This window comes from Archocentrus centrarchus, chromosome 19, assembly GCF_007364275.1.
Source record: "Archocentrus centrarchus isolate MPI-CPG fArcCen1 chromosome 19, fArcCen1, whole genome shotgun sequence".
Classification (NCBI taxonomy): Eukaryota; Metazoa; Chordata; class Actinopteri; order Cichliformes; family Cichlidae; genus Archocentrus; species Archocentrus centrarchus.
Window position 1 is genome coordinate 23,115,916 of NC_044364.1, and position 22,421 is coordinate 23,138,336.

General features: G+C 38.9%; 1 protein-coding gene across 1 annotated transcript in view; it reads right to left on the reverse strand.

Moving 5' to 3' along the window:
- Positions 1 to 22,421, reverse strand: part of rbfox3a (RNA binding fox-1 homolog 3a) — a 172,331-nt gene that overhangs the window by 1,013 nt on the left and 148,897 nt on the right. The window contains exon 11 of the mRNA XM_030755383.1: positions 17,792 to 17,870. Coding sequence (XP_030611243.1) covers positions 17,792 to 17,870 — 79 coding nt within the window. The remainder of the gene's footprint in view (positions 1 to 17,791; positions 17,871 to 22,421) is intronic.

Below are 22,421 nucleotides of genomic sequence, written 5' to 3' on the forward strand. Positions count from 1 at the left end.
CCCAAACAGGAATGTTTTGGGGGTTGTTTTTTTTTCCACCTGTTTTGGATTTGGTTGGGGTCAGTGTCACTGCTGGTGTGAATGTCTCAGATCAAACAATCAGAAACAGACTTCATGAGGGCCCGACATCCTGTAGTGGGTCCTGTGCTCACTGACCGGCATTATGGAGCCCAATCGGCATTTGCCATAGAATACCAGTATTGGCAGCTCCACCACTGGTATATGTAACCTGTGCTTTTCCCAGATGAGAGCAGGTTCACTCTAAGCACATATGACAGAAATGAAAGGGTCTGGAAAAGCCATTGAGAACATTATGCTGCCTGTAACATCGTTCAGCATGACTGGTTTGGTGTGGGTCAGTGATGGGCTGGGGCGGCATATCCACGGAGGGACGCACAGACCTCTACAGGCTAGCAAACGGCATCCTGACTGCCATTAGGCATCAGGATGAAATTCTTGGACCCACTGTCAGACTGTCACTGGTGCAGTGGGTCCTGGGTTCCTTAGGGTGCACGGCAATGCCCGACCTCATGTGGAGAGAGTAAGAGGGAAGTTCCTGGAGGAAGAAAGGAATTGATACCATTGACTGGCCCCCCACACTCGCCTGACCTAAATCCAACAGAACACCTCTGTGACATTATGTTTGGGTCCATCCAATGCTGCCAGGTTGCACCTCAGACTGTCCAGGAGCTCAGTGATGTCCTGGTTCAGATCTAGAAGGAGATCCCCCAGGACACCATCTACCATCTCAATTAGGAGCCCGACACTGTCAGGCATGAATACAACCATGCAGGGGCCATACAAACAACTGAGTATCATTTTGAGTTGCTGCAGTGAAATTTCAGCAACATGAACTAGCCTGCTGCATCATTTTTCCACTTTGCTTTTTAGAGTGTCTTTGAATTCAGCGCCTTGTAGTTTGATCATTTTCATTTCCGTCAAATGCTGTGGCATCCTTTCATTCCTAACACATTAGCCAGTCCATATCAGTGTAGATATCAAGCATGATTTTTTTCCCATTTGATTAACTAAAGTGTTCCTTTAATGTTTTTGAGCAGTGGTAAATGAACTGTTTTTTTTTTCTAAAGCACTTTATACAACATGCCTCATTCATCCATTCACACCCATTCATACAAGCGCTTTCTTCTGCATCTAAGTGCTTTCAGTCCAGCATTCACACACATTCACACTCCGATGATCAGAGACCAACTCAAGGTTCAATATCTTGCCCAAGGATACTTTGGCATGCAGACTGGAGCAGCCAGGGATTGAACCACCAGCCTTCTTGCTGCTCTACCTCCAGAGCTACAGCCACCCTAGTAATTATTTATCAGTCAATGGAAAAATCACCATGGGGCAGTGATGAGATGAGAGAGAGGTTGTCAGGCACTATGTGCAATAAATTGATAAAGATAATTAACAGATACAGAATGTGTCTATTTATTTGTGGGGTGATTTTCCAATTCAGCTGTTTGAGCCTATACAAAAGAAATGATACAGTATACATTTTTGAGATTTTATTCTATATTAATATCATTAATACATTATTTATTTTTATTTATTTAGAACCATGCAGTTTTCCATTTTGTTTGTGTTCTGTACTGGTCAGAATTAAGATTTTAGTTTATTATATACACCTATGTTATTATTTAAAACATGGTTGTGTAATGTTCTACAGTGAATTTATTCATGTTCAACTTCTGACAGAAAATAAATATTTAAAGCAAATCTTTATATCATCACATCTCACTTGGGAGCGAAAAGGATTTGATTTCTATTGCGACAGATTGTGATGTTGATACAAGCTCTGTAATTTAGGGTGATGTTCACTATCACTGCTTGTATGGCTGGCAAAAATATCTTGTGAGGGAACAGGGAAAAAGGCAATGAGATCTAAAGTAAAACTTGATACAAAGTTGTGGTGAATTTTAGAATGAACTACAATAAATCAAGAGTAGATCATATACAAAAACACCCCCCCCCCCAAACTCTCATACCTGACACATATTCCAACTGCAGCGTTTTCATTTAAAATACTTATCTCTATAAATCCTTTGACAATACCTTGTGACATTACAACAAAACGAGGGAACAATTTCTTTAAACTGTCAAAAAGAAAAAGTTTATAGTGAATAAACAGCACTGACTCCCATTCTTCTCAAAACTGCCTTTCATCTCTTTCTAAATATGAGGCATTAAATGAATTTTCCTGTCTCTGATTTATCAGTAGCAGCACTCAGTGTTCACAAGGCTGTTAACGTTCTGTATGCCAGTCTCGCAGAAGAAAGAAATGTGTGTTGAAAAGGGCTAATTTTGTGTCATTTAAAGTGCAAACTGACTGAATGCACAACAAATAAAATCACAATATGTTGATGATTAAATATCTTGAGTATTAAGGCCTTTACACACCGGATGCGTAAAATACGTTTGAATGTTTCATGCAATAAAAATAATTTTTCCGACTCGCCTGTTCACACCGACTGCGTCATTTCACAGGAATTTACTTTTTCAGATCAAGTTAAATTTTTCTGACTTTCGTAAGCGGATAAACTGATCTGACCAATCAGAGTGTTGCATTTAGCAAGATGTGAGCTCATAGCTAAAAACGCGCACCGATACCCTGCATATAGAGTGATGTGGGAACTGTAACATAATACAATTTTACTTCAGACACACAGCTAGACACTGCTCCGGGTCTCTGAAATGATTTCTCTGCCTCCTCAGATGTGATCCCAACTCTGCCAACAAGAGCTCAAGCTGCCCACTGACATCCTGAAATATGCATGAAAGCGGCCGTGAAGCAGCTTCAACTCAGGGATCAAACCATCAAACTCTACCTGCTGCTGCTTTCTCATGAGAGTTGGATGAACCCAGAATCTCTGTTTTTTCCTGCTCTTGTTTAGAAACATCAGGACCTCATTACATCATCGCTTGATGTCGACTGCATCTTTTTTTCACAGTGTGTTTTATGAGGACAAATTATTCACAAAAACGCAACATTCGGTGTGTATGGAGGTTACACGACAAGTTTGCATCTTAAAGATTTGAAGGGGTTTTTTTGTGTAACACGTCCGGTGTGTAAAGGCCTTTAGTCTTTGAATGTTTATTCAAATCCTCAAGACAGCAAAACTGACTGCACTTGTACATATGACTATGATGATGTGATGATATGACTTTGATGTCGACATATCTTTGAGTCATATACCTTCACAAAGATTTGTTTGTACTGTGACATCTTTTATGAGCCTTTTAAATCTTGGCCAATATTATAATATTGTGCAAAATTTAAGTGGCTGTGAATAATAAAAAGATAATAAAATGCTGAAACAAATGCAACTATAATAATGCATATTGGCCCTGACTTAAATTCAGAGTTAAGAGCTCACTGGTTATTTCTGGGATAGAGGAAAACATGAAAATTCAACCTCAGATAATTTTGTTTCACTGTCTTGAGGATTATTGTTTTAAACCATAGCGAGTTGTTCAAACTTGTGTTTTCTGCTTTCCCCACTGAAACATGCTCAGAAAGACAAAATATCTGGACATTTAGGGAAGCGTTACTGTAGTAGGCCTACAGTTTAACCAAGCACACTATGAGGCTATTATTATAGCAAAACATTAGTGTGTCCATAACTGAATCCGTGCGTGTGTGTTGCAATCTGTGCAAAGATTTGTGTGTGCCTAACTCAATCTGTGCGTCTGTGTTGCTGTCTGTCTGTAACCAGATTGAATTTGAATTTGAATCACTGATAATACAAGTCATCAGTTACAAGTCAGCCGGCTTTTGGGGTGACTTGTAACTGATGACTTGTGTGTACTATCAGTGATTCGAGCAAAACTTTAAGACTTTTCAATCATTAATATCTACGCATGCAGCAGATTTATTTACACATTTACAAATCTGATTACAGACAGATCGCAATATAGACACACAGAATGAATTAGGCACAGACAAATCTTACGGACACATAAATGTTTTGCTACAATAATAGCCCCATAGCACACCACACACTTTAATGCGACCATATACACATAGAAAGACATCCAACACAATGAGTTTGTGTAAATATTTAATATTGTCAATTCTCAGCCAATGAGAAATGCAGCCAGGTGATAAAGGAAACAATAGGATTCACTTTTTTGCCGTATTTTCACAATTCATCTGATCTGCTCTGACACAGCTAAAGGTGGCACATCTCAACACAGTAACAAAGAAAATAAAGCTTTTCATAACTGTCCACCTGTCTATAACCAAACTGACGCTGAAATCTATGCTACTTGTAAATGATTTTCCTTGCAGTGATGATTTATTTGGAAATTATTTTTGAGCTAAAGTCACGGGCATCTATCTAACATTTTTGAAAAAGTCAGAAAAACATTTTTAGATCTTTGGATAAAGATGCCACACAGATCAGCTGCAAAGAGAACCACAGATCCAAGCACAGTAACCTACTGCTAATATTACTCCATGTAAGCTATTACATTTCTTTTTACAACACACAACTACTGACAAATTAAATCCACAACAGAAACCAAACCTACATTTAAAAAATTCAAAGTGTATGGAAGAGCATAAATAATTAAAAACACATATTATTTTATATATATATATATATATATATATATATATATATATATATATATATATATATATATATAATGATTATGAAAAAGCAGAAGATATCCCATCAGCACTGAAAGTACATTTTACTCTATCGTTTCTTTGCTTTAACCATTTTGCCACTGATGTGATTATTTAACAATGCAATTTACAGTCAAATTAGTTCCATTTTTTTAAGTGATGTTATTCTTTTTGTTGCTCGGCGTTTTAGGTGTGTTTGGAGATAAACTTGGTTTGGTGAGTCTGTATCACAGCACAGTTGAACTAGTTGATTAGCGTTCTCGCTAACGTCGACCCGGAGAAACAAGCCTGCTGGTTTCTAAATTCTAAGAACAGAAGCAGGAAGGAGAGTTTTTTGCTAAAAAATGTAGAAACTTGCGAGTTTGTTTTTGCAGATGTGTGGAAGGAAAGGTGGTGGTTGAGGTGGAGTTAGCAGGGGGCACTTTACGTGCAATAAACTGAAATAAATGTTCACATCTCTACTTCTCAAAACTTCTAGATTATTATACTATTTTCCCCCCATGAATGAAAGTTGATTGTAGTTCAAGTACTGTACATGTTTCATTTTTTTTTTTTAACTACTGAATTAACAGAGTACTGAGTAACACATTACAGTAAAGTGGCTAGCACTTACTGTATATTGCACTGATATCGAAAACACTTTTACAGTAGAAGTCACACAGCATCGATACGTGTTACCTATCAAATACAGTCATAAGCTCATGGACACATTGGAGGTAATTTGAGGTCCAGCGTCCTGCCTGCTGACTGAGGGAGCAGGAAGCCTCCAACCAGCAGACAACCTGCTCCACCTCCTGAGCTACAGCCTTAAAATACTGAGGTGCAGAAAGATTTGATGTGATACTTTGGAGTGTTTTACACACAACACAGCTGGTGGGATATATGTACTATAATCTTATTAATAGTGTTTTATTTCTTGTGTTTTTCTAATATAATGAACACTCAAAGATTTCTGCTTTACCGAATCCCTTAAACAAGAGGCTAAAGTGGAGTCACTTAGATTTTAATCCATTCATGTTAATTTGTTGCAGTTATATACAGCAGGTTTTATGCTGTGCAACAAAATTTTGCTGGTCACCCAGTGCTTTGATAAGATGTGTATATTTTTATGCAGTTATCCATAACTGCTATTCCATGCACTTAATTTATGTGGTTATTTTCAGCAAACAAATGTCTAAATCACAATTTATTTCAAAAGCTCTTTTTGTTGTTGTTGTTTGGAGCATTTTGTTTGTCATTTTTGCTTATATTTCTACAACAGAGTTTAACTTTAGCACAACATATAGAGCAACATTTATGAGAAATATGTCAGGTGGATATAACCCCTTCAGTATGCACCAGCAGATATGCCTCAGTGCGCATCCATGTCTATACAGTAGCAATGGAATCAATCACAACTGTAGCTGGCACAGTCACAGTCAATGCTTTAACTGCAACTATGGTCATAATCACGACTACATAATGTCACAGACTTCTTTTCTAAAGTGGCAGCAAGAAATAAATGTAAAACTGTAAAGGTTTACACTTTCCACTCCATTCTACAATGGCAGCTTATTCTATATCAGACAATAACTGTAAGAATCAGGGACTGTTTAAAAAAAACTGAGAGGGATGGAAACTTACTGCAAAGTAACACAAAGACAAAAGTGATTTCCCACAATGGGACTGCTGTAGAATATTCTTATTGAAAGAAATGTACAGTAGCCTGACTAAACACTGAGGGAAGATGAAGGAGAGAAAAACCTGTACAAAGAGCAGGAGCTTCTCTTAAGTCATGTTAGTCATATTTTGTCTGTATGAAGAAAAAAGACATTTGATAAGACGAAGAGAGAGAAATTTGTTTAATCAATATTTACTGCAACAATAGCTTTATCGACAAAAGCGAAGGATTCAACAGAAGATACAGTAACAACTGTGACTGCAAAGGGCAAACTACACTCTAAAAACAACAGCTAGCAATTGTATATATAATATAAACTGGTCTTGTTTGTTGTGGTTAAAATTTAAGTCTATGTTACCACACACTTTAAATTTCAGTACACATGCCTTTTTTGTTTTTGAAAAACAAATTTGTGGCATTACTAATTTTTTACAACACTGACGTGTCACTTGGTCAATATTTTTGAATGGTTCAAACACTGGAAATTATTATATGTTTACATCACTAAAGGAGCACAGTGATTAGCGATGGCTGTGGCTCAGGACGCAGAGCAGTTATCTACTGATTGGAAGGTTTGTGGTTCGACTGGCTGCTCCTGTCTGCTTGTCAAAGTTTCCTTGGGCAAGGTACCAAACCCCAAGTTGCTCTCTGTTGTGTTCACTGGAGTTAATGTGAATGTTATATAGAAAGCACTTAGACGTAGAAAAAGTTCATGGATAAATGACGTATGTTGTATGGGATGCAGAGTCAGAGTAGAGTAGAAAAGTGCTATATATGAAACAGGCCATTTAGTAAAACAGCAATCTTTCAGCAGTATTATATATATATATATATATATATATATATATATATATATATATATATATATATATATATATATATAGACACACACACACACACACACACACACACATACAGGTGCTGTCATAAAATTAGAATATCGTGAAAAACTTGATTTATTTCAGTAATTCCATCCAAAAGTGAAACTTGTATATGATAATTATTCATTACACACAGACTGATATATTTCTAATGTTTGTTTCTTTTAATTTTGATGATTATAACTGACAAGTAATGAAAACCTCAAATTCAGTATCCCAGAAAATTAGAATATTGTGAAAAGGTTCAATATTGAAGACACCTGGTGCCACACTCTATTCAGCTAATTAACTCAAAACACCTGCAAAGGCCTTTAAATGGTGTCTCAGTCTAGTTCTGTAGGCTACACAATCATGGGGAAGACTGCTGACTTGACAGTTGTCCAGAAGGAAGGCAAGACACAAAGGTCATTGCTAAAGAGGCTGGCTGCTCACAGAGCTCTGTGTCCAAGCACATTAATAGAGAGGCGAAGGGAAGGAAAAGATGTGGTAGAAAAAAGTGTACAAGCAATAGGGATAACTGCACCCTGGAGAGGATTGTGAAACAAAAGCCATTCAAAAATGTGGGGGAGATTCACAAAGAGTGGACTGCAGCTGGAGTCAGTGCTTCAAGAACTACCACGCACAAACGTATGCAGACATGGATTTCAGCTGTCGCAGTCCTCGTGTCAAGCCACACTTGAACAAGGGACGGCGTCAGAAGCGTCTCGTCTGGGCTAAAGACAAAAAGGACTGGACTGCTGCTGAGTGCTCCAAAGTTATGTTCTCTGATCAAAGTCAATTTTTTCCTTTGCAAATCAAGGTCCCAGAGTCTGGAGGAAGAGAGGAGAGGCACAGAATCCACGCTGCTTGAGGTCCAGTGTAACGTTTCCACAGTCAGTGATGGTTTGGGGTGCCATGTCATCTGCTGGTGTTGGTCCACTGTGTTTTCTGAGGTCCGAGGTCAACGCAGCCATCTACCAGGAAGTTTTAGAGCACTTCTTGCTTCCTGCTGCTGACCAACTTTATGGAGATGCAGATTTCATTTTGAAAACAGGACTTGGCACCTGCACACAGTGCAAAAGCTACCAGTACCTGCTTTAAGGACCATGGTATCCCTGTTCTTAATTGGCCAGCAAAGTTGCCTGACCTTAACCCCATAGAAAATCTATGGGCTATTGTGAAGAGGAAGATGCGATGCGCCAGACCCAACAATTCAGAAGAGCTGAAGGCCACTATCAGAGCAACCTGGGCTCTCATAACACCTGAGCAGTGCCACAGACTGACCGACTCCATGCCATGCCGCATTGCTGCAGTAATCCAGGCAAAAGGAGCCCCAGCTAAGTATTGAGTGCTGTACATGCTCATACTTTTCATGTTCATGCTTTTCAGGTGGCCAACAGTTCTAAAAATCTTTTACTGAATGATACTGAATTTTGGGTTTTCATTAGTTGTCAGTTATAATCATCAAAATTAAAAGAAATGAACATTTGAAATATATCAGTCTGTGTGTAATGAACGGATATAATATACAAGTGTCACTTTTTGAATGAAATTACTGAAATAAATCAAGTTTTTCATGATATTCTAATTTTATGACAGCACCTGTATATATACCTGCAGTCATTAAATATTTTTTAGTAAACTATTTTGTAGTAAACAATGTTTTTAGTAAACAATGATTTAGAAATAGGATTTTGTTATTTCTATTAAAGACATTCAGTAGTAATGGGATACCTCCCGCCTCTAGTACTGTGGCAGTGATCAGTAGGATCTAAAAGCTTCTCACTTTGCAATGGTTGCCACAGTTCTTGCTCCATACGGTTTTAGAACAACAATTCATTCTGTTATTTACGGAAACCCTAAAGGGACATAAGAAAAATAAAACATGGGAGGAAAAAAAAAAAAAAGATGTACTTTTGCGAGATCTCGCAAGTTAAAGACGACTTTTGCTGGCAATCTCTCGCCGATCCTTTGAACATCCTGATGGACGCTGCCGTAACAAGATTAACGTGAAAGCGTATGGCCTAAAATTAAAAGGTTTTGCGATATCTCGCAACAGTATATCTTTTTTTTTTTTCCTCCCATGTTTTTTCCCCCCATGTCCCTTGCGGGGTTCCGTAGGGTTTAGATTCAAATATATAGTAAACTCTTCCACTCACCTTCAGGGTTTCATAATGCACCACTTTGTTGTAGCAATTTTGATGTAGTTTCAGCTCCTTGGGGTGGAACAGGTCCTGAGTCCATTTAAATCAGTCTGAAACTCTCAACTCCAGTTCCTCAATCTCTTAATGTAGCAGGGTGTCTAAGGGGTGGAATGGCTTTGGGATGTCGTGAAAATATAGTCAAAGGTTTTGGACACGCTTACCAATTCGGGTGAGTGTGCCCAAACTTTTGACTGGTACTGTATACTGTATACTCCTGTGAAAAACTACGTACACCCTTACTGTTTCCATAGGAATCAAGGGGAAAAGTGTTCCCCACTAATGAAATGCACTTGATTAACTGATCATCAGCAATTGTGGGCAGCTCTATAAGAACAGATGTTTTTGGCAGTTTGCAGGTCTGGAACATTTAGGTGTGTGTTAACACAAAGCCACAATCTTTCCTGGAGATGTTCCAGAAAATTCACCCCAAGCTCAGACTGTGCAATGCTCAGAGAACTGAAAAAAACACCAAGAGCTACTTCTCAGTCTCTACAGGCCTCAGTTAACATTTTAAAGGTTAAAGTGCATGACAGTACAATTAGAAAACGATTGAACAAGCATGGTTCATTTGGTTGTCAGGAGAAAGCTTCTTCTCTCTAAAAACAACATGGCAGCATACCTTAGGTTTGCAAAGTTGCATCTGAACAAACCACAAGACATTTGGAGCAATGTCCTTTGGACAGATAAGACCAAAGTGGAGACGTTTGTCCATAATGCACAGTGCCGAGTTTGAAGAAAACCAAACACAGCATATCAGCACAAACCCCTCATATCAACTGTCAAGCACGGTGGTGGAGGGCTGATAATTTGCAGCCACAAGACCTGGGTACTTTGCAGTCACTGAGTTGACCATGAACTTCTCTGGATACCAAAGTATTCAAGAGTCAGAAGTGAGGCCTTCTGTCCGACAGATAAAGCTTTGCCCAAACTGGGACACGTAACAGGACAATGATGCCAAGCACAGAAGCAACTCTACGACAGAATGGCTGAATAAGAAAATAATCAAGGTGTTGCAATGGCCCAGTCAAAGTCCAGACTTCAACCTGATTGAAACACTGTGGTGGGACCATAAGAGAGCTGTGCATAAATTAATGCCCACAAACCTCAATGAACTGAAGAAGACCAGACCAAAACTCCTCCACAACGAAGTGAGACTGATAAAGTACAATTACTTAGTTATTGCTGCTAAAGGTGGTTCTACAAGCTACTGAATCATGGGGTGCACTTAGTTTTTCACACAGAGTCCTATGAAATCTTTATTTTTTAAATTCTGTATACATACAGTTACATTGTAATTTCTTTAAGTAGTCTTCAGGAATAGTTCTCCAGGCTTCTTGAGGAACATTCAAAGCTGGATGTTGTCTGCCTTTTGTTCTGTTCTCTGTTAAGATGATCCGACACTACTTCAGTAATGTTGAGGTCTGAATTTGGATTCTTCACACAATCAGACCTGTTGCCACTGATTTTCAGTCCAGTTCTTGTGTAATTTGGCATACCTCAGCCTTTACTCCTTGATATTTCTTTCCATCTTGACAGGCACCCATTTCTGATGAAGCTACAACTAAAGGGCAAGATGCATCTCTCAGGGCCTTTGTTGAATTTATTCCTATTTCTTAAGGACTTGACTTTCAGATGCTGTTCATCTGGTATAGATAGCTCTTTTTAGGCCTGAAACTTCTTCTTTTGTCCTCCACTTGTCCAGTTTTCTCAAATTTTTGAAGGGCACACTGCACAGTATGCCAAGGTTTTCAGCTGGTGCAAAGAGCATGAGCTAGGTTGGTACAAAAATAAGATTTTATGCTGGTCAAAGTGTATCATCGTTGGCATTTTTCATAGTTCATAGATTTAACTAAACAAATAGGTACAAATTATGCAATTTTTGCAACAGGCTGAAGATACAATTTAAAACAGAATTTTTGCAAAATTGTCTGTTAAGTGTAGACACAACACTGGTCCATCCTTTGATTTAGGTGCCTTTTTTGTTCTTGAATCATTCACAGATCAGTGAAACCTACATACATTCTGTCTGGTAATTAACTGCGATGAATTGCCATCTATATCAGATGTGGGGTATGGAGCCATAGGCTGGCCATACAGAATCCACACATCAGGTATGACTGTTTCAGCCACAGACTGGATCTAAATGGGGCAAATCTATAATTTATAAATTATAATTAAAAAAAGAGATGTAGCTAGTTAATTTCATTACTGACCAGCAATCTACAGCAGCACAAATTTGCAGCTCAAAAATGGGGGAGAGAGTAATGAACAAAATAATACAACATAAGCACAGGTTTTACATGTGTTTCTCTCTGACAGTGTGGCAGTTCAGATAAATAAGAAGACACTGAGGAAGAATCAATATGTTTATGATATAAGGGTGAACTCTTCTGTTAGAAATTGCTGGGGACTGTGTGTGGTCTTGAGGGCTGATACTCAGGTGGAGTTCAGGGTTTATCCAGAGATTTTCTTTATTACAAACGAATCCTCCATATAAACCTGGAATCTGTGTGTATGCTGTAAAACACATTACAGAGCCAAAACATTTTCAGATATTAAGTCTAAAACTCCAAAAGTTTGCTGCTGATTTCAGTAAATGTAACAAGATGTCTTCTTCCCCCTACAGAGATTTACAGATGTGGGTTAACAAAAAAAAAAAGTTTTGTAATTTTTGTAATCTCTGGAGCTTGAAAAAAGGCGACTGGACTTCTTTTCATTTCTTGAAGAGTAATAACCACCTCCAGGGGACTACGCCCACTGGTGTTTAAATAAACTGAAGAAGCCTTTCGGATGAGAGGTGAAGCGTCTTTAAGAAACAAAAAGAAGTCCAGTTGCCTTTTTTCAAGCTCCAGAGACTACTACCTGGATGACCTGGATGACTGAGAACCTACACAGACAATTTTTGTAATATTCATTCATTCTTTCTTAAAACTGACAACACTTTGTACTGTTGCATTTTGGCATTATTCATAAAAAATATTGAAGTTAAGTAGCACAGCTGGTCAAATACTGCTAAACTGCTATGTTAAATTGTTTGTATCACTGTGTTTGATTGTGTCTGAAGAGCAAAGTGTGAGACAGAGAATACTACACATTTTAATTTAACTAACCCTAACATATTATAACATTTAGACATTAAATTAACACACTAACACAGTTCCATTGATAGCTGACAGACATTTGTTGTGTAATAGCGCCTTTTGAGGGGAATAAAAGAAAGAAAGAAACATGAATGTTGCTCTGTGTGTGAACACTGCTGAGAAAAGAAATGCAGAGATGTTTTCCTTGTGCACTGGTCTCTGTGTAAAAATGTGACTGAAAGCCTAAAACACTGGAACCCGCTCTGCTCAATGCACAAAGGAAGACAAGCTGTATCCTTGTATGTATCTTGCATCAGGATTCTCCTCCTTCCTCCATTTAGTTTAGAGTGAGGACTGAGTAAAGAGTTACAGGACAGAGCCACTGCACTCATAGCTTTGAGCCATCCAACCATTCCAGTTACACACTTGTTCTAATTACAAATAAACGCTTCAAGTGGCAACTGTCACACACACACATAGGATGCAAAATAAGACATGGGCTTATGTGCTAAATTTAGTGCAATTTCCAGTAAATTACCTGCCACAAAACTTGATAACTCAGCTTTGTATGTTTCATTATTTAATGGAGCGGATGTGTTGCGCTCATCAGAGCAGACTGACTAAGACTGATTACAACATATTAGCAGTCTCCCTGCATTTATAAATTAGATGGTGAATAATTGCAAACTTTTGCTGGTCTGTTTGAGAGCAATTGCAGTCTGAGTCAGACTGAGACAGGCTGCTGCCAAGAGGTTGAGTGTGCAGCATGCTCAGCCGCTTGACAACCAGCAAAAAATTCAATTGAATCACTTGGCAATCACCATTTTTCCTGGTCACATGAAAGTTGTGGTCCTATTTTTATTCTAGTGTGATTGAGGCCTCAAGAAACAAACAAAAACATTCAGCTGCAAGGACTGGACTGAAAACGCATGAAAAAGCAGCCACTGTCCAAAGAAAAACTTTAAAGGACCTTCAGAAAGCCTGGAGAACTATTTTTAGTTTAAAATGTTAGAAAGTCTGGCTCCTTAGAAGCAAAATAAAAAGAAATGAGGGCTGACTCAAGACTTTTGCACAATACTAAATATAATACTAAATATATGAATGTAGGGGTATGGGGTAAATTGAATTCAATTAGTGCAAAAGGCCACTTAAAGGAGCTGAGATGCAGGCCAGTACAGACAATTAAACTAGAATATTTGTTACCCAGTGTGGACCAAGTTTTCAGCTTGGTCCACACTGGGTAACTCTGTCCTTCTCTGACTGTTTCAATCCAAACAATTAAGTCAACACATTGTTCTTTTCAAAAATAATTACAGTACATCAATAAATGACATCAATAAATTTTTACAGTCTGTAAACTGGGAAGCAATTTTAAGATGATTCTTGCATGTCAGTCCCATCTGCCACCTGGAAGCATGAGTTTTGAGTTTTTCATGAATGGGATGAAAGCAGTTTAGTGAGTTTATATTTTGCTTGCTATGTCTGTTTTGCAGCAATGGAAAGGGGGGCCTGTCTCCCTCTTTTCTAGTAGGGAGTGAAGCGACTGCACCCTCCTCTGTTAAGGCTAGCCTGCAACATCAAAGATGAAAAGCTCCAATCAGTATTCAGTGTAGAACCGTATATATACACTCTTATACAGACATTTGAGCTTTTGCTCCAGTTTCAGCGTTCCTTGACTGTGAAAAAATTTGCCACTTCAGAACAGTTAGTCTAGCTATTTGATTCACTCTGCTAGACTGGGTGGCTGTGACAGTTGGCTGATTCATGGGGTGCATCTATTAATTTCATTTCTGTGTTTACTGTCATGCATTAGTGACAAAATGATAAACCTGTACATTTTGTTAGAAGCAGAGTGAATAACAAACAGTTTCAGTTTTGTTTGTTTACGCTAATTTCTAATTTAATTGTGATTTAACAGCAAGCAGCCACTGGTCAAGTAAGCTGTTGATTGCCTTTCCCAGCTGAACTCTCTCTTTGTTACGTCTCTGGTTCTCTTATTGATTGTTTTAAATAATAAATAAAAATTTTGCAAATTTATATACTGTAGATTACTTATTTGTTATACTGTGTTTTACAAAGTTATGAAACAATGTGTAAATCAAGCCTGATGTTGCCTTACTTTTAAAATAAGGATTCCCAATCTCAGCTTATTTTTCAGCATCTATTAATTTAACTCTACTGCTATCAAAAGTCAAGATATCTGTATGTACAGGGACTCAAAAAGGTGGACTGGCGCATATTTAACAAGAATTGTGACTTTTAAATCATGCTGATAGCATGAAAAAGGCAAAACTCACAAGTGCACAGTGCCCATCTGCAGTACACATACAAGAGTAATCTTCAATAAAGTCAACAAAACAAAACAAAACAAAACAAAACAAACTACTTTGTTGCACCAAAGAGGCTCATCTTCAGTGCTGGAGACAAAATATTAACAACCTGACATAAGAGATATTTACCAAGTGATACGGTCATAAAACATTTACATCTCATTTGTTTCAAACATTAAGACCAATATAAGGTTCTTACAAGGTAATGCAGTTAAATTAACAACCTAAATAAACAGTCAAAAGTTTGAATAAGAGTAGAAATATATTGTCCTTTTCATCTCTCTCATGAATTGTTTGAATCAAGAACTGATTACTTTTTGAACTGTGACACTAAGGATCCCACTGAACTCACGAGATTTCCAAGGATTCCCACCACTACTAACAAGATAGAAGTCTGCCTCCTGATTAGCTGAATAGGAAAACTGAAGCAGTTTCAGATCAACGCTTCATGCAGGTTAACCCTTAATATTAAGCAATATTACAAATCTCAGATTATGTTAAGTTTAATGCTCTACGGTAAGAGTTCTTTTTCTTCTTTTGGCTGCTCCCCTTTGGGTTGCCACAGTGGATCATCTGCCTCCTTCTCAGCCTATCCCAGCATCCGCCTCTGTCATACCAACCCTCTGCATGTTCTCCTTCACTACATCCATGAACCCCCTCTGAGGTCTTCCTCTTTTCCTCTGCTCTGACAGCTCCATCTTCAACTTCTTTTGTCCAATATATCCACTCCCCCTCCTCTGCACATGTCCAAACCATCTCAGCCTCACCTCTCTGACTTTGTCTCCACACTGCACAACCTGAACTGTGCCTCTGATGTACTCATTTCTAATCTAATAAAATAATTACTTTCTAGTTCTGGATAGGAAGTAGCACAGCTGAGGTACTTAGGTCCCATCCAGTGGAAATAGTATCATTTTTCCATTTTTGTTTTTGAAAAGTAACGCATTCAGATGGAAATTTTTTTAAAAACAATCATCATTCACATGGAATCATAAGAGATAATTGAATTGAAAATGTTGTACTTTCCATGCCAGGCGTGGTGGTGTGTGCATGGGTGTCACAACCATAATGTGCACGTGCACTCCCATTTCCAAAAAATAGCGTTTTAACTGTTTACACAAAGATGGAGAACAGAGGGTTTCAAAAACAATCCACTCTCGAACCCATTTTTAAATTGTGCCGTTTTCAAGGAAAATGTTCTCATGTAAACAGGGCCTTAATCAAGTTACAGTACCACTGCATGACAACATTGTAAAACTTATGGACAGGATTATAATTGATGCAACAGAACAAGAAATGCTTTATTACTGTATCTGCAATTCACATCATATGCAGACAGAGATTTGTGTTATTCTAGTAGGAGCTCATCTGAGGACACCAAAGACTATAAGTCTTTACTCCTTCACAAATTTCAGACTGATATATGAAATCTGTGAAGTCACAGATATGTAATTATGGCAAATAAACAAAGGTAAAGGAATTGCTCTGTCTGGCTAACTAAAAGACTTGCTTTAAATGATCAGTTCAGGTCTTTCAAGCTTGTAAAAGATTTCCTGTTCTTCAAATTCGACATTAGCTGGGTTTAAATTAGATGCCTCTCATTACTCCTGTAGCAAACCACACACCAACTCAGAAATTTGCAAACTCAATCCTGCCCAAAAGAGTCCAAATGACAACTTTCCAAAAAATAGGCCAGTGAAAAAAAAAGTCTTATGTGGCTGGAGCTTGAGCTAAACTTGCTCGTCAAAATGATCTGGTTTTCCAGAATGATCCTCTTCATAAGGAAACCACCAAATAATGAATGGATTGACTGGAATCTAGCATTTTCTATTTGTATTTTAGAATAAACAAATGTGAATGTGATTCCAATCATCATCATCTAGTTTACTGTATTAGATTTTGTTAGTGGTTACAGCAAATATGTGAGGCATACTTATGTAACATATGTAAGGTTAAGGTTTTATCATCATCATGTATAATTGAGACTCTAGATTGAAAATATAAAGTGAGAGGTTTGGATTGCATATGGAAGCAGAAGAAAAAGGGGGAGTAAGTTGGAAAAAAAAGAAGAAATTTTAGAGGAATAAAAGAGTATAATGAATACAACACAGGATACTGTTTTTATGAAAGCTTTTAGCTAGTAGCTTCACTAGGGGACAAGGATGGTGTTTGGGGAAGACATGAGGAGGTGTTAGAGTTTTCAGTTTTCATCAGTGCAAGCACTCAGTATCAGCCCCTATCTGTGAGGCTAAGATGCTGCATTACAAAATAGCTCCAACTGCAAATTTTTTAGGTATCAGAAACTCTAATTCAGCCTCTTATTTACCTACTTTTCTTTCTTTTTTTGTCTACCTTAATCTTCCATGAAACACTGAAGCATGTGCTAGATAGTTATGAATCTTTGAACTCCATACCCATAGCCACAAAACAGAGCAAGCTGAACTTTCTGATTTTACCACCTTTTCTGTGGCACTCATTTTTGATGTTAGCTGCAAAGCTAGCTAAAAACAGCGATGAACCATTTGACTTCCTGTATTCCTAAATTTGAAGAGGCTTTTTCCCGTGTGGAGGAATTCCTAGTTTCAAGTGGATTTCAAGCAAGTATCTTCAGGACAGTGAAATTAAATGGGAAGTTTGACAATGAGACAATACCCATTTTTCATTTACAGAAGTGACATAGATTCAAATACAACACCAAAATGGATTTCTCTAAGGGAATCAGAACTTGGAAACAAAGTACAAATCAGATCTTTTGTTGGAGAGCTTGTTAAACTATTGAAACTTGTCAACAAATGATTTTATGTGAACTATTAATTTACTGTTAATAGTTAACAGTTTATTCATCTTTCACAGGACCTCTTCTGGTGTATAACAATCTCCAGTTACTCCGCCATACACTATATTGTCAAAGACAATGTGTAGATGTTGCATCAGTCCAAGTTTATTCTAATACCTGATCTAGTATGGTGCAACAACCAGTCAGCATTGAAGACAGAGAACAGAGAACAGACTTACCATAGTGCCCACACTGTATGTGGCTACAGGACCAATCGTATGATGATAGGGGTCTGCAGTTGCATAGACTCTGCCATAGCTATATAAAAGGAAGTAGGAAGAAACAGCTTTTAATACAGTGCAGTCTAAATGTACAGTAGCTTAACCAAGATATTCAATATACAATTGTTAAACAAAAGCTTTTTTAAGGATGAAAGGAGAAAGACAAAAATTAAAGTTTAATAATAGATGGGACTCCACTCTATCCCAGAATCTCATCTTGTGCTCTTATGCCAACCACCACTTGGTGCAGTTTTTTAGTGGTTATTATCCCTCATCTGTCAAAATGGTAATCTGAAGCAGTACCCTTTACGTCAAAAAATTATTTCACAGTAGCACTTGGTCTGTTAAGAAAAGGACTTGAAACAAGCCCTAACATATGAGTTCTTGTGTAGACCAGCTGACTATGATCTAAATTATTCCTGCCTCAGATTATGAAACAAGGTCTAAGCTGTGTTGCTCTATCCTGTGACTCAGGAGGTAGAAGAGGTCATTTGGAAGTCTGGTGGTTCGACACCTGGCTCCACCAGTCTGCATCTTGAAGCGTCCTTGGGCAAGATAATCCAAGTTCTGGAAATCCAAGTTCCATCTTCCACTGTTGTTAAGTCATGTATGTGTCTTGTTGCCTTTAACAAATGGGTACCCCTTTTCCACTGACACGGTGCCAGTGCTGGAGCCAACTTCTTGAACCGTTCAACACTTTCTTCCACCCCAAACTCACTTGGTGCTTGTCTGAAAAATGGGTTCCGTTCCAGCACCGTAAACTATCAGGTCTGGAACAATGGAACATGTGACACCAGCAGCAGAGAGGCATGGCTTTGCCATCTTGACTTAAAGTTTTCTCCTGTCATTTCACTGCAAGGTGTTTATTACACAAAAAAAGCAATATGATTTTCATGGCCGTGAATTAGGTTGGGCCCTAAGGCTGAACTTGCTGCATAGTATCGGTTCATAACAGATAAAAGGATGCAAAGGGCGCACTTGTCATCTTGCTCACAATCACTGTTTGTGTATACACAGATGTTGCAGCAGTTTTGTTTGGACCGTAAAATATGTTTGCAGCACAAGAAATAAAGTTTGCAAAAGGGGAGCGTGTTCTGCCACGTTTGTGCCCTTCGGCTTCCGTTTCCAGCCGAGGAACCACCCACACCTATATACGTAAAGGATCAGCTGACAAAGCCATGGAAATGCAGGCCCTTTCTTAAGCGGTTTGCTGGTTTCTTGGAACTGGCACCAGTACTGGCACAGGCACGGGCACCTCATCAGTGGAAACATGTTAACAATGTTGAACTGGCTGTGTTTGGAGGGTAAAATATGCTCACAGCACAAGAAACACAGTTTGCAGAAGGAGGTGTTGGAATTATAGTATAAATTCTATTCTGTTTATTATGAATTATCATATCTTCTGTTTGTATGCTTTTATAAGTTGTTTTATTATACTGTTGTTTTTTTATGTTTGAAATGGAAACGTGGTGACATTTCTTAAAGAGGAAGGTGTAGTTACCCGCAGGCTGTTTCAAGCCTACAGAACGCACATAAGATACTTATCTCACGTACGCCATGTTATGTATGTACATTCCACTGTACACTTATTACCATATATGGTAAGGAAGGAGCCGAGAATGTTGTTTATTACATGTCGTAAACTGAGTTCTGTGTAACCCACGTGATTTTACTGTGAAAGTCCGCACTAAAAGCCGTTGTGCGGGAAGCCGTCCCTCAGGACAGATCACTTCCACTCAGTCCGCGAGCTGAGCTTAAGGAATGGATCTTTCCTCCTTGTGCAAGTTAAAAAGAGTTGTGTGTTTGTTCCTTGAGTTTATTAAAATGATCTGAACCTATCAGAGGGCACAAACATGTTGTACCATGTTTGTGCCCTTGGCTTCTGTTTCCAGACTAGGAATTGCCCACATCATATGTAAAGGATCAGTTTGCAAAGTGCAGTGGAAACGCGGCCGGTTGTAAAAGGGTTTGCAGGTTCCCTGGAACCGGCACAGGCACCGGCACCGGCACAGGCACAGGCACCTCATCAGTGGAAACATGGTGAGGGAGCCCTGAGAAGGAATGTGAAGCAGTAAAAGTACAAGTCTAATATTTTTGATTTATGATACTAAAGAGGAATTCAGTCAGTTAGGAAATATTGTTTACTTCAGAGTTGCCCCATAAGCCATGAGAACCTGATGTGGCTCCTCTCCCCTTTCCAGGAGAGATTTCACTGTCCTCACAGACCTCTCACCTGCTCAATTACTGTGAGGGCTGTCTGTGTGTGAAGTCATAGTCCTTGGCAAAGTCTGCAAACCCCATTGCAGAGAACTGGTGGCTGTTGTCTGTGACTACAGTCTCCAGAACCCCATGGCAGGCAAAGATGGTTTTCAACTTTTCAGTCACATGGGCTGTGCTGGAGGTGAGGTTAGCAACTTCAATGTAGCGTGAAAAGTAATAAATGGCTACCATGTACAGTACATGTTGTTGTTCCATTGAATAAGATCTGCATCAACACACTGCCATGGTCCGTCAGGCAGTGGTGCTGTCAGCAGTGGTTCTGGTGCACTGTGAGCATCAGAAGCACAAATCTCACAGTTCTGTACCTTCAGTTTGAGTTGTTTTGTCAGACCCGTCCATCATATAGACTGCTGAGCCCTGGTGGTACACTTTGTCAACCCTTGGTGATCTTCGTGTATTTTGTCAAGCATGTCCTCTTGAATGGTCTCAGGAATGACAGTTTTTTCACATTTCATTAAGAGCCCATCAGCAGCCAGTAGGCTCTGGAGGTACTGCCAGTACGGTTGCAGATGAGGTGGCAGGGCTCTTCTGCTTAGTGGCAATCCTGTTTGCACCATGCTTTTGAGCCTTTTGCAGACATCATTGGTGTCCTGTGCAGTCCTTACCTGCGCCAGTCTTGTCTCTGGTGCTGGAAAGTGCGTTATAATAAGGTTGATGTGGGCACACATCTTTTTTCACCTGAATGTCCTCTGATGTGAGCAGGGCTTGGGTGGGTGTTCTGGGCAGCGCATTTGCTGTGATTATTTTCTTTCCTGGCACATGTTCAATCCTGTAAATGAAGCAAAGTAGTCTCAGCCTGAACCTCAGAATGCGGGGTAGTAGATCATCATCGTTCACATGCCCAGGTCAGTGCAAGCACTTCCTTTTCTAGCTGGGTGCATTTGCACTCTGTGTCTGTCATGGTATATGATATGAAGCCAAAAGGTTCACAGGCCAACTGTAGCCTCTTTAGAGGGCATTATAACTCCTATTTCCCCCATTCTCTGGAGTTCTGCCTTGACCTTGTCAAGCAACAGCGGAGCGGTTTCCGTCACTAGCTTAATTTTGTACTGACCTTTAAGGCAGCCCAGTCTAGTGAAGACTTTGGGGTATTGCTTCTTCATTCTGGTCTCTAGCTGTCTAACATTGTCAAACAAATTTATTAATTTTAGGACTGAGATATTTGGGAAATCCAGTAGAGCCTTAGCTAGCTCTGTACTATATACATTGGTTGTGTTGTTATCCTGTCTTAATATCTATCACATCTTTGAACTGACCTTTCACTTATAGAGGCTCCTTGGTGGGCCAGCGGTGTTGAAATTTTGGGTAGTGGGCTGTGATGTTCTTCCAAGCTGGAATTGCTGCCCCTGTATCCAGGTAGAAGGTGATGCCTTGGTCATTCACTTTCACAGTCTTTTTTTAGGTCTTAGGGTTATTTCCCATGGACATCGCTCCCAGGAAAAGAGTGTCCTCTTCAACTTCATCAAGAATTGCAGCAACTCTGCCTGATCTGGAAACTGCTACAAAATGTCCCTTTTTTTTTTTTTTTTACCATTTTCAACATTCAGCATCCCATTCAGCACAGTCGCGATGGGAATGTGGTGGCAATTTTCCACATTGACCACAGCTTTTCTGTCCTTTTTGAAAGTCTTTTTGTATTTTCTGTAGGCTGTTTTCCTTGTCTGGTGTTCTTTGGGAAACTTTTTCTTTTCTTCAAAAAGTCAATATATGCTTCTTTTTATTCTGTAGTATTTGTGTCTTGCACTATGGGATGGTGTTTCTTTATTTCTTAATGTTGTTTTATCTTAATAACTGATTTTTCAAGCCTTAAGTCACTGTCCATTTGCAGTTTTTCTGTCACATCATGGTGTCTTATGCCTACCACCAGCCTGTCTCTGATCATTTCATTCTACAGTGGACCATATTGACAGTGCTCTGCCAGTTGATAAATTGCAGAAATCAAGGTTTCAACTCATTCTCCTGGCTCTTGACATCTTTTGTTGAAATGATCACTTTCATATATGATGTGTTTGCAGACAAAATAGTTCAAAAGCTTCTTTTACTGCTTTCTATTATTATTATTATTTTTTTAATCTGTGGGATCTAAACGTAGTGTCCCAATAATATTATCAGCTTTATCACCAATTGTATAGACCAATGAATTCCCTTGATATTCTTCATCCTTAACCTGCCATCATCCAGAACTTTTCAAAATGATGAATCCAGTTGGACCAGCTGGAAAGGTCAGAAAAGTCAAAATTTTCTGGTGGGCTTATGGAGAAGAGAGTGTCCATTTCTTCTTCTTGAGTATCTCCTTTAGTCCCGCTGA